At 36.7% G+C, this 13,465-nt stretch overlaps 1 protein-coding gene and 1 long non-coding RNA gene across 9 annotated transcripts in view; one reads left to right on the forward strand and one right to left on the reverse strand.

The window, feature by feature from the left end:
• NUBPL (nucleotide binding protein like) overlaps positions 1-12,212 on the forward strand; it is a 222,123-nt gene extending 209,911 nt beyond the window's left edge. For all 8 annotated transcript variants that reach the window (XM_003987533.6, XM_045059768.1, XM_019832905.3 and 5 more), the window contains 2 exons: positions 3,031-3,113; positions 10,370-12,212. In XM_003987533.6, coding sequence (XP_003987582.3) covers positions 3,031-3,113; positions 10,370-10,432 — 146 coding nt within the window. In that variant the 3' untranslated portion in view covers positions 10,433-12,212. The remainder of the gene's footprint in view (positions 1-3,030; positions 3,114-10,369) is intronic.
• The window catches only part of LOC109500799, a 54,651-nt gene continuing 51,567 nt past the window's right edge, over positions 10,382-13,465 (reverse strand). The window contains exon 7 of the long non-coding RNA XR_006599495.1: positions 10,382-10,511. This is a non-coding gene — a long non-coding RNA (uncharacterized LOC109500799). The remainder of the gene's footprint in view (positions 10,512-13,465) is intronic.

A 13,465-nucleotide genomic window follows, 5' to 3' on the forward strand; every position in this document is an offset into this window, starting at 1 on the left:
GGCTTTTTGAAGAGGAGGTTTGTTCTGCCAATTATCACTTTTACCATAAGCAAGAACTGCCTATAATTGAGTTTGAGAAGAGTTTTGTGGTCTGAGTTTTGTAATGTGAAGTCCTTATTTTAAATAATGGTCATCACTTTGTTTGCTAAGCTGAGAACATATCTCTCAGTATAAACAGATAGGCATATGAAAATACCTGGTCAGTGTGTTGTAGCACCCTTTGAAAGTGTCAGTTCTTGGTGCATATGAAAAAATGCCTTTCTGATAAGTTCTGAATTTATCAGTCCTTTTGCTCTAGAAAGATAATATTTTCTGTTTTCTGTAATCTTTTTATAATGTGTTTGCCATGTCTGTGAAATATAGTACCTGAAATTTACATTGTACATACCATTCACGTTACTGAATTGAAGGATTAATTAGTGTTATGAGAAGTGAACTCATGTGTTAAGTGAGCAAAACACAGATTTTAGATAAAACATGATTTTTGGAAAATCTACAAGCAACTTAATGGACATTTTATGAAACGTGTGTTGATAATTTTCGTTATGAATGAGTTTCTGTTCTGGGCAAAGGCAGATGTTAGATGCTGAATAAGGGAGGAATAGAGTGAATTATTAGTGTTAGGAAGTTAACAATTAAGATCCCTTAGAGATCAAGGAATTTCACAACATTGTTTATTATAATTAAACTTCTAAAAGTTGATGTTAAATGTGTTATTGTTATTATGCATTTGTACTGTAGCAGCCACCACAGTACCAGGTGAATACTAATGTTATATTTTGATACGTTGCTTTAATTATAGCCACTAATTATACTCTGCAACTGTTTTTTATTTAACTAACCTAGAAAGTTCAATTTCCCAAATCTGCATAATAACAACAGATTGACATACACTTATGTAATAAAGTAAATGTGTAATTATAATGGCACTATTGAATTATGCTGACAACATTATAATTCCCTGATTTATAAATGGGTGGTATGATATACGATATTGTAAATCATTTATTTAGAATTTGAAATATATCTCTTAGAGAAGCAATCACACTAAGTTACATTTTAACCAAGAGCTCACAAATGTGTAGTTACCCCGAGAATGTGTCAGAAATACTGATTACTGATCACAAAAAATGGATAGTGTTTATAGATGGCTGTATCTAACAGTGTTATGGGAAAACTAATTTGGAATCCCGACTCAGGGCACATCTCTTCCTTTTAATGCAGTCATGGGGCCCAATGAGACTTCCATGATCTGGAGCAGGGGCTTCAATAACAAAGAGGTTGTTGTCAAGAAAAAGGAACTGAAGTCAGGGAAAGAGCTCTCCCAGCTATGGCCTCCTGGCTGGTTGAACTTCCCCGGGGGCCCTAATATGTCCTTTACTGACTCCCGGGCTGCCTCTTAATTTATTTTCATCCATTGGGCTGCACTAAATAATTATTTGGGAAAATGGCTCTCAGAACTTTCTCTGTAACAGTTAGGTCTCTGAAATATGCCCTTGCTTCTTTCAGACCTAGCCCCGTAAAGGTGCGTTTCAAGGCCAGACTGCATTTTACCCACACTCCATACCATTACTCCTTTTTCGCCTCCTTTGTTATGCAACTGTTAGCCCATTACCACTCTCACTATGGTGTGCCACCTATTTTCTAAAAAGGTTTTCCTCTTTCTTGATCAACTCTTTTGTGCTTATAGATAGGATTATGAGTCCCTGAAAGTCAGAAACTATATTGATAGGTGCCTATATAAAGGAAAAGGTTGTGCCTTTTTTCTTCCATTATTGCAGTAGAAATGAAAACATTCAGGTTTCCTTACTATAATGGCATAAATCAAGAGAAAAAACTTTATGGGTTTCTAAGAATTTTATATAACATATTTTCCCCTACCCCTGTGACAGTTTCTTACAGGCTTAAGTTGATCTATAGAATAGACATCAAATTTAAATGACTACTGAAATATTCATGTTTTTGTCATTTGGCTATTGAACATTTAAGAAAGATTTAAAGAAGAGTTGATTAAAATCCCCAAATTTGCTGACAAGAGGAGCATGAATTACCCGTTCCTCTATGCACTTCATAATATAAATTATAATAGGTTTGTAATTTTGTAACATATACTTCTGCTTTATTTAAGTAGCCTGGCATGGTGCTGAATACCTTATTTTGCATAAACATGCTCACATACACACAGGTTTCAGTAACCTTTGCATGGATTTGGAATGGTTCTAAGAATGCTCGGTACCCTGATGAGTCAACTCTTCTACTTAAGACTCCATTTACAGCATTTTAAGTCTAAGCCTTTTGAAAGGCTTCGTTTGTGAAGGTATGGTGGAGTCAACTGGACTATGGATCAGAGCATTTTCGCCCTAAATTCTACCACCTAATAGTAACATATCCTCAGGAGAGACACACAATCTTTCTGACAAGTCTCTGTAGTAGAGGTCTTATATACTTGCTGAGATCTCATCAAGCTCACAAGTTATATATAATGCTATATAGATTAATACATAAAGAAAAGTAGTTTGATATGATAAAGAGGCAGATCGTAGAGATAACAGATCTGGCTTACTTTCAGGCAGTTCTCTTAGCTCACTCATCTGCTAACCTCAGGAAGATAATTTATTCTTTTTTGGAGCTTTGTCTCCCCATCTTTCCCTCTTCATTTTCCTCTTCTTATTTAGTACGATGTGTCTATATCAGATATTACAGGGAGAAATAATTTTACAAATGTCTTCTAAGCCATTTCTTGCTGGGAGACCCATAGCAAAGAATAAATCAGAGTCCTTATCCCTTGATTGGCTACCATATAGCTTTCATATACACATATACAATGTCTGGACTACCTTCAAATGGAATATGTTGCCCCTAATTTTCATTTGAAATTCCTTTTTTAGAGATTTAGCAATATGAGGATAGTCATAATTCAAGTTGACTTGAATGAAAATTTTGTTTTTTTTTCTGAAGTTCACATAGTGAAATTCCAAATGCCTGTATAAACTTTTATAGTGCTAATGGATGTCTGGTGGGCTCTTTTAGGGGACGTTCCCTTACATCTTAATATAAGGGAAACTTCAGATACAGGCCAGCCGATTGTGTTTTCACAGCCTGAAAGTGATGAGGTAAGTGATGTTCTTAAATATGTATTTTCGTATCTTTTTACAGGATATATACTTTTTGATATTTAGGAAGAAAGTTGGGAAGATCAAGTTTATCTATTTGCAGTCCATATATTAAATATTAGTTAACTTATTCAAAGCATCTTTAAATAACTATATTATATGGTAAGCATACCATTGCTGGCTCTGAATTATTAGCTGAACAGGTTCACTTATAAAGCCATCACCTGGGGTGCCTGCATGGCTCAGTTGGTTAAGCATCTGACTGTGGCTCAGGTCATGATCTCATGGTTCCTGAGTTTGAGCCCTGCATCAGACTCTCTCCTGTCAGTACGGAGCCTGCTTGATATTCTCTGTTCTCTCTCTCTCTCTCTCTCTCTCTCTCTTTCTCTCTCTCTCTCAAAAATAAATAAAACATTAAAAAAAGTTTTTTAATTAAATAAAAAAAAGAGCCATTACCCTACTAGTTTTCTTACGAAGAACACTAACAATGAGCATTTGTAAAATTCTTCCTGCTGCCTAGCAGTATCTAACTGCCCAAGATTATTGTATTTGTATTAAGTTGTATAAGTTCAGCTCATTGTTTTGAGAAGGGAACATAATGTAAGGAAATACTAAGTTGGACATAGGGAAATTGTTATACTGCATTAGAGATGGGGTTTTCATTGCTTTATTTTTAATAAATATGATTGGGGAGATGAGATGGAAAACTAGTTGTGTTTCATTAGCCAGCGTCATTGGAGATACAGTTGATAGGTTTTCAAGATTGCTGAAGCTTTATGACTTTAAGAATAAAATGTTTTATTTTATTCTCTTTGTTAGATGGAAATACAATCAATCATATGTATCTCTTCTGTCCTAAGTGGCACTTGTTGTGTAAGCTAGAAGCTGAGCTATCACCTGGTGCATCAGTTTTGATGTAGTTTTTGTATTCCTTTGCTGAAAAGCCCCAGTCAGTCTTCTAATAGCTATTCTTTTTTTGTTTTTCCCTTAGCTAATGGGTATGGCTTTATAGTACTGTTCTTTTGACTATCTATAACTCCTACTCCTTTCATTCCTAGCTTTCTCCAGTCTTATGTGAACTAGAAAATAAAAGAGCTGAGCTTGGTTAGAACCTTGAATGAAGTAAGAACTGTAAATAATTCGACAGTCAGGAATGTTGGATATGTAAAGTACATTGATTTTGAGTTCTTTCTCTCAGCGGCCCAAGGTCCTTTCCATTTCTTAAGAGTCAGTATCTATGGTATAGGTGATTGAGTTGCTGGGGATAAGATCTCTGAGGAAATAGAGTGTAGTGTGTTGCACTTAATCAGTGTTTTTCTCTTTTCCTGCCTTTTAGGTGGTAAATGTAAAATTTCTTTTTCAGTCTTTTCTTAGAAATCTTTCAGATAAGCAAAAACCATAACCTTTTATTACTCTCATAATTAAAGTCTGCCAACCCAACTATCATAGGTGTACTTTACGCAGAATGAAAGTTGTATGAAAATTGAGTTTAATTATACACTTTTAAATGCCTCCCAAGAACAGACTAAAGACATTCTAAGGTGATTTCTTATGACTAAGAATAATTACTTACTACGTTATATCAATTACAAATTTAGATTTTAAAAAATTTTTCTTAATGTTTATTTTTGAGACAGAGAGACAGAGAGAGCGAGAAAGAGCACAAGCAGTGGGGGGTGGGGGGGGGGTGGGAGGGGGAGCAGAGAGAGACAGAGACACAGAATCTGAAGCAGGCTACAGGCTCCAAGCTGTCAGCACAGAGCCCGACACGGGGCTCAAACTCATGAACTGCGAGATCATGGCCTGAGCCAAAGTCAGATCATGACTGACTGAGCCACCCAGGCACCCCACAAGTTTAAACTTTTTAATATTTTCTCCACCTATCCATTATTGCTGTTTTCTTTGAGATTTCTCAAAAGCGAGGAACCTTTCAAGCAAGTTAAAGGAATGTAATGCAAAAGAAAACATATAGCAGCCATCAAAAGATAATATGATTTAAAACTCTAAACAGCAGTGTTTATGTAGTTTTCTGGAGTTGTTTTTTTTTTTTAAATCTCATTTACATTGTCATAAACGTTAGACCTATTGTTTTACTGTTACTGCCTGACATTTATGAGAATGAGAACAGCCTAAGCCTTTGTGGTTTGTGCTAGATTTGATTTGGTGAGGTCTTGGCAAAAGCAGTGAGAATTTCACGTACCAGGTTGTCAACCTTAAATATTGAAGATTTCTGAGCAATTTTAGGATTTAGACATGGCCATGAAAAGGAAAAAAAAGAAATTAGTGCCTTGTATTTATTCTGTTTCCGTGGAAATTATTACATTCATTATTATTATGAATCATCCTCCTAATAGTAGCCTTACAGTGTACCAAACATTGTCAGACATTTTGGTTACATAATTTCTATGCTTACAACTTAATACAATATATAAATAGTCCCCATTTTGCAGATAAGGAAACTGAGATTTAAGGAATTTAAATAGTTTTCCCAAGGTTTCAGAACTAATAAGTGATAAAACATGATTAACAGACAAGTCTTTTCCCTGCAACTCAATAGTTCCATTTTATCATATACCTTTCGGGTCCTGTACTAATAGCTATGATTTCTTTAATTTGTTTTAAGAGAGTACAGTACTTATGTGCATTAAATACATTATCTTATTTGCTACTTCACTCTCCCAGTAACATCTAACTTTCACAGGAAGTGAATACCTAAGTGATACTGATCAACTTAAAATATGATTTGTACTGAATTTAAGGCACTATCAGACAGCTGGCAGGAGTTAGAGTACCAACTAAAAAGTACCAACAAGCTGCTATCTCCTCAGTCATTAGGCAAAACCTTCTGAAATGAGCACTACTGAGGAAAGGAGAATAGTTGACTCTCCAAATATAAGTAGCATGAAATAGCCAGAGAAAGCCATAGAGGATGGGAGAGGAAGTGGACACTTAGGATTCAGAACTCTTAAGTTCAATAGCATTGCCTCTTGTTTGTGTGATTATAATGATTAATTCAACTCTGTCTACTTTTTGCCTTTCCTTGCATCCAGGAAACAAGTAATGGACGCATAAAGGACAGATATTTTGTGCTTTCATCCTTTTTATCAAGTAAAAATCTTAATATTGACATACAGAAAGGTGTGCTGTAAGGTATTCCTGATAAAGACTTTCAAAGTGGAAACTATTATCTTATAATTTCTAATTTACTATAACCTTATAATTTTAATAGGATTATGTATGATAAATTAGGACTTCAAATCCTTAAAAACAAAAACAAAGGAAAAAAGTTCCCCGTAAAACTTCTTGCACTTTGTTTGCCATCCATTTCCTTTAACTTGTTAATGATAGAGCAGACAAACAGCATCCAGCTATGTTATCTGTGTTTGTAGATGCCTCAATAAAAGATCTCGAATAGAAGTGTTATTTTATGTATAACTGAGGTGATAAAAAAAGAGAATATTAATAGTTTGAGAAATCAGAATCATATTTTTTAATATATGATATGTATATATTGCCTTTTTGCTAGTTATGGATTAAACAAAAGGCAGTGATTTAGTTTGCTTGTTCCTCAGTCAGGAAAAGTACCTACAAGTACATGTTCATATGAGCTCTTCAATGAGATTGTAAATTACTTGAGGACGTAATAGTAATAATTGCAGCCACTAATATTTATTTCATTCTTTTGTGCCAGCACTTCACATACCTTATTCTTACTTAATATTCCCCAAACCCTTTGAGATAGCTGCTGTTGTTGTTTTTTTTTTAATTTTTTAAAATGTTTATTTATTTTTGAGAGAGAGAGAAAGAGCTGAGTACAAGTAGGGGAGGGGCACAGAGAGAGGGGTACCGAGGATCCAAAGCAGGCTCTGAGCTGACAGCACAGAGCCCGATGCAGGGCTCAGACCCACAAACGGTGAGATCATGACCTGAGCCGAAATCGGATGCTTAACTCACTGAGCCACCCAGGCGCCCTAGTTGCTGTTGTTTTAGATATTTTGGAGATGTGGAAACTGAGCCTTAGAAGGGTTAAATAACTTGCCCAAGGCCTCGTAGCTAATAAGTGATGGAGCTAAGATTTTAACTCAGGCCTGTCTAACTGCAGAGGCTCCAGGTCTTCACAAGTGAGCTATTCTGCCTTCCTTTTGTATCATTACATCCCACAGATTTCCCAAAACAGTGACTCGCACATGATAAGAACCAGAAATTATTTGTTGAAATGATACTGCACTGGCTGAAAAAATTCAAATTCAACAGTTTTGTAGAAATTGAAACTGTTAAACTAAGCACTTTTAGAGATTTCTCAGCAAATGACAACCTAACCATTACTTTGAGTGTGATATATTGAAAGTTTAAGCTTGGAGATAGTCCATTAAAAAGCAAAGGTTAAATGTAGCAAATTTGATTATTCTGGAATCATTCAGTGTTTTGTGTAGTCTGATAGATTTATGTCTCTAATTTAACATAAGTAAGAGTTTAAAGATGATAGAATGATGGCTTTCTCTCAGCTTGCCTTAGTGAACTCTAAATTGTCGTCACAGAAATATTAGGCCTAAATATTCGGAAAAGCTACTAGGAGATAAAAGGTATTTACAGAGATGCATGGGTGAAAATCAGCATACTAGATTTAAGAAGAATATTTCTTTACAAAGTACATGGCATTTCCATTTTTTTTAACTTTTTTTTTTTAATGTTTATTAGTTTTGAGAGAGAGAGAGAGAGAGAGCGCGAGCAAGCAGGGGAGGGGCAGAGAGAGAGGGAGACACAGAATTGGAAGCAGCTCCAGGCTCTGAGCTGTCAGCACAGATCCCGATGTGGGGCTTAAACTCACAGACTGAGATCATGACCTGAGCTGAAGTCGGCCGCTTAACCAACTGAGCCACCAAGGAGCCCCCCTGGCATTTCCATTTTTAAACAAAACTTTTGTTTCTGTTAACTATAGCAGAGAGTGAAACCATTTTTAGATAAAGCATTATGACTAAAATTACTTGTACTTTGGATTTACTGTTTAATATGTAATGTAGTAGGGGAGCCTGGGTGGCTCAGTCAGTTGAGCATCCGACTTCAGCTCAGGTCATGATCTCACAGTTCTTGGGTTCGAGCCCTGCGTTGGGCTCTGTGCTGACAGCCTGCTTCTGATTCTGTGTCTCCCTCTTTCTCTGCCCCTGCCCTGTTCGCACTCTGTCTCTGTCTCTCAAAAAGTGAATAAACGTTAAAAAAAAGAAATATTTAATATGTAATGTAGTAGAAGGATCTAGGCTTTGGATTTAGGTGGACCCAGGTTTGACACTTTCCAGCTTAGTGACTTTGTGACTATTTTTTTATCCAAGTTGAGTTGATGATGCTTATTTTACATAAGTGTGATTACTTATGCAAAGTACTTGGTGTAGTAGGTACTCCATAAAAAAATTTAAGGCTTTATTCATATTTTGAGAACTATTTTTTTTAATATTTATTTTTGATAGAGAGAGAGGTGGGGCTGAGAGAAAGGGGGACAGAGGATCCAAAACATGGTCCATGCTGATAGCAGAGAGCCTGACGCGGGGCTCAAACTCAGGAACTGTGAGATCATAACCTGAGCTGAAGTCAGACGCCTAAGTGACTGAGCCACCCAGGTGTCCCTGTTTTTTTTTTTTTTTTTTTTAATTTAATGTATATTATTTTTGAGAGAGAGAGAAAGAGCGAGCAGGGAAGGGGCAGAGAGAGATGGAGACAAAGAATCCAAAGCAGGCCCTGGGCTGACAGCACAGCCCAATGCAAGGCTTGAACTCATGAACTATAAGACCATGACCTTATCTGAAGTTGCATGCTTAACTGACTCAGCCACTCAGGCGCCCCAAGAACTTTTCTTTTTAAAAAAATGGACTCTTAAGTGAGATTTTAATACTTTTCTGATAAAATAAAGCATAAGTCAGCTGTTAGGGCTCAAGCATAGTTTTCAAAAATGAAAATGTGTCACACTTAAAACACTTCTGTAAGTCAGGGTAAACAGACCTCAAACAGTTCTTTTACCATGCAGAGTCAGAGAGCGGTCAGGTTAGGTTCAAAGACCAGCTCATCTGGTATTAGCTATAATGCTTCAGGCGAGAAAGACTGTTCACCTTTCTGGGTCTAGGTTTCCTTATCTATAAAGTGGGGTTAGTGACAGAATTTATCCCTTAAAGTAGCTTCCAGTTTAAATGAAACATTACTTGGTGAATATTAAGTATTCAAGTAAATTTTAGCTATTATCAACCATAGTATTGTAGTAGTGGTGGTATATTCATAAATCTAAGTATATAAACATATAAATTAATGGTTTTAGAAGACCTTACTATTGTGTCTTACAGTTACTTTTTATACATAAGATAGGAGAAATAAATAACATTTACATTGCAATTATTCAAAACTTAAAAACATTTTTGTAAGGTTTATTTTTGAGAGAGACAGAGCACGAGCTGGGGAGGGGCAGAGAGAGACACACACACACAGAATCTGAAACAGGCTCCAGGCTCTGAACTGTCAGCACAGAGCTGGATGTGGGGCTCAAACTCTAGGCGAGATCATGACCTGATCCACCCAGGTACCCCTAATTATTCAAAACTTTTAAAATGCAGATGTCATGACCATTGTTCTGACGGGACCATGTAGGCATTGGGATAGTTTGTGACTAACACAGTGACCCACAGTGGCTTAGGAGTTGCTCTTAGTATTTGGCTGCTCTGGGGATCCCAAAGATGAAGAGTGTAACAACCTAAGCCAGGAATTCTTGCCTGGTACCCAAATTTCACCAGGTGAAGGAGCCTAAGGTGCTCATTGCTGGTATTGGATGCCATTCTCAGAGAGAATAGAAAATGCTCCATAGGGTGGTAATAAACAGTCCTATTTGAAATGACTAACAGCTCTTATGCCAAAGAAGTTTGGGCAGCATCTAACTCACGATATCAATTTGTCACAAGAAGAAGATACAATTTTTCTACAACTGGACTGGGTTGCTAGTTTGATGACATGGGAATTAGAGTTTGAAAACAGTAACTGCTGGTATTAAATATTGTTTTCAGAAAGTTACCTTCTAAGTAGCTGCCCCCTAAAAATGCTAAAACCCTCTCTTCCCTGCCCCACCTGCAGTGTACATGACACCATCTTCTCACTGCTGAACTTCCTCAGCTCACTCAGCCTTTTGACTATTAAATTCAGCAGGCAGCTATGGCCAGCAGTTCATGAGTCATTTGATGTCTGCTGGGGAGAAATGTAGAACAAATGAGTCTGTTCTTTTCCAGGCCAAAGCTTACCTGAGGATTGCCGCAGAAGTGGTAAAAAGATTGCCACCACCTCTAAAGTGAATTCCCCAAGTGTTCTGGAAATTTGCCTGCTGCTTAACAATAAGAAGACCTTTGGAAATCAGCAGTGTGGTGACGCAACCTACAGGAATAATAGAATCATGGTTATTTTCTTTTATTTCTAAGGAAATAATGTCTTATTTTCAGATTTGATTTGCTAAGCAATGACTCACAAGTAAAATTTTTATATATCAATGTTAACTGTTACATTTAGGAATTTTTTTTTTTTTTTTTTTGAGTGCTGATGTGTACCAACTGCACAGAACTGCATTTTTTTTTTTAATGAACTACCCCTTGGGGAATCATGAGTTTATATTATAAGCTCAACCTTCAATTCAGGAGAGTTAAAACTGTATTCTTTTTGTGGGACTATGGAGTTAGTCATTTAAAGGATTTATTAACTGCGTACTGATATAAGTGTGATAACTCCATCAGTCAGTTTGGTCTGAGTTTCAGTCTTGGACAGTCTTGGACACGTTCTTAATGTAAAATAACTTCTGCTTCATCTGGACCAGGCTCTACCCTAAACTTACTGAATATAATCTGCAGGGGTGGGGTCTGGACATGTATATTTTTAACAAGATCACAATGATTTTGATGATTCTGGTTATGATGGCAATAGTTATAATAATAGGTAACATCTATCAGGTGTTTCCTTGTGTCCGTATAGTTAATCTTGCATTCGTATGAGTGGGGTATTGTTGTTACCTTCATTCTATAGATGAGAAAACTGAGATATGGGAGTGTTAAGTGTTTTGCCGAAGGTTTCTGTTCTAGCAAGTGATAGAGCTGGAATTTGAACTTGGACAGTGGGATACTGGATCTTCCCTTTTTTATACCAAAGAACATTTGTTTATTTCAAAAAAGAAATGCGGTATTCAGCATTTCCTCCAGCTTACTTGACCATGAAGGCCTTATCCTATCCCTTTCAGGAGCATTTCATGGAGTTTGTGTTTCAAATGATACACTTTGAAAAGCATGTATGTTATCTAGTTGAGGCTCAAAGATATTTGGGGGAGCAAATATCTCCCCCAAAATAGTAATAAAATAGTAATTAAATAAAATAGTAATAAAGCAAAATAGTAATAAAGCTGCAAGTACTGATAAGAATCATTAGTTGACCCTCAGTTACAAAGAAGTGGTCTATGACTTTTGGCAAATACCTTGACATCTTCTGCTTTGTAGTTAAACAGGTAGAAAATTAGAGAGTCACATGTTGTTATAAACATGTTTTCACACACTTGTATTCACATAAAAAACTGTTCATGGCAATTTTATTTGTAGTCGCCAAAAACAACACAGAGCTTTTCAGTGGGCAGATGGTTAAACAAAGTGTGATCTATCCAACCATGGAATACTACTCACCAATGAAAAAGAACAAACTATGGATACCTGCAACAACCTGGATGAATTCTAGACCATTATGCTGAATGAGAGAGCCAATCCCAAAAGGTTTTATACCATATGGTTCCATTTATGGAGCATTCTTGAAATGACAAAATTATAGAAATGGAGAACAAATTACTGGTTTCTGGAATTTAAGGGGAGAGGGTTGCAAGGGAGAGAATTATGTGTGCCTCTAAATGGGCAACATAAGGAAATCATCATGAGGATGGAAATGTTCTTTGTTATGACTGTGTCAATACCAATATCTTGGGGGATATTGTACTATAGTTTTGCAAGATGTTACTGTTAGAGGAAATTGGGTAACAGGACACAATGGAATCTCTGCACGTGAATCTACAGTTACCTCAAAGTAAAAATAAAATTTTAATTAAATAAACACGTGTTGCTGTGTCTGAACTGAAATATCTTGGGCCAAATTATCCATGCTAACTAAAATCATGAATAAAAGTATTTATGAACACACAGTAATCATTCTTCATCACTGTGAAAAGGAGGTAATGACTTTAAGCTGTAGATATATATTTGTGTTTTTATTGACTTAAGAGAAGACTGATACAAATAATCATTGAATACTTCTAAATACCAAAAAGCAGACCTGAACCAGGCTTAACTTTACCTAGAGAAAGAATGATCTAAATAATCTCCAGAGGCACTTAAAGTTGTATGCCAGTTTAATACATCTCATAGAGAAATGGGAAAGATCATTTTATTCATAAATACATTACTTAGAAAAGAGCTACACATATAATCACCTGCTCTCTTCTCCTTTACCCTTGCTTACAAGTCTCTGCAGATATTTCCAGGCAAGCCACTAAAAAGATGGTGGTTGGAGTATATATGCAGGTTCATAAGTGGAAGAAGAGAAAGGAGCTGTAAGAGCAAGAATGAAGCTTGTTCTAAAATTTAGCCTATGGCAGCCTCTGCTAAGCTTCAGAGCTGACTTTAAAGATAGACTGTCAAGCGAAGCTAGTCTGCCTGTTGTTAGGGGTGATATTTATTCCTGTTCTTCACATTTCCATAGAGCGGAGAGAATTTCCATTCCACTTTCCAGGAGGCGAAGGCAGGCTGCCCCACTCAGTCCATGCCAGGGAAGGAGGAGTGACACATCTTATGGGTAAATTTCTTCCTGTCTGCATTTCTTTGATTTCAACAAAATCCTGAGCTTTGTGAGGCAGGCTGCAGGGAAACCTGTCCATCTCTGCCTTGGACTTGGATCCATTTAATTTAGGTGTTGGGTATTTGGTAGCCCACTATGGTCACATATCCACTAGTCCAGCTTTTTGTCATTAGTATAGCTAATATATATATATTTTTATTTTTACCTGCATTTTGTGTCTCTCAGTTCCAAACAGGGGAAGAATCCCCCCCCCACCATGCTCCAAAAACATACACATTTTCTTGAATCCTAGAAAATTAGAACCAAAGAGCATACTAGGGATCAGAAAGTTGCATCACTACATTTGAAACACCTCTAGTAAATGGGGCGCCTACATGGCTCAGTCATTTAAGCGTCTAACTTTGGCTCAGGTCATGATCTCATGGCTCGTGAGTTTGAGCCCCACGTCAGGCTCTGTGCTGACAGCTCAGAGCCTGGAGCCTGCTTTGGATTCTATGTCTCCCTCTCTCTGC

Source organism: Felis catus, chromosome B3 (assembly GCF_018350175.1).
Source record: "Felis catus isolate Fca126 chromosome B3, F.catus_Fca126_mat1.0, whole genome shotgun sequence".
Taxonomy (NCBI): Eukaryota; Metazoa; Chordata; class Mammalia; order Carnivora; family Felidae; genus Felis; species Felis catus.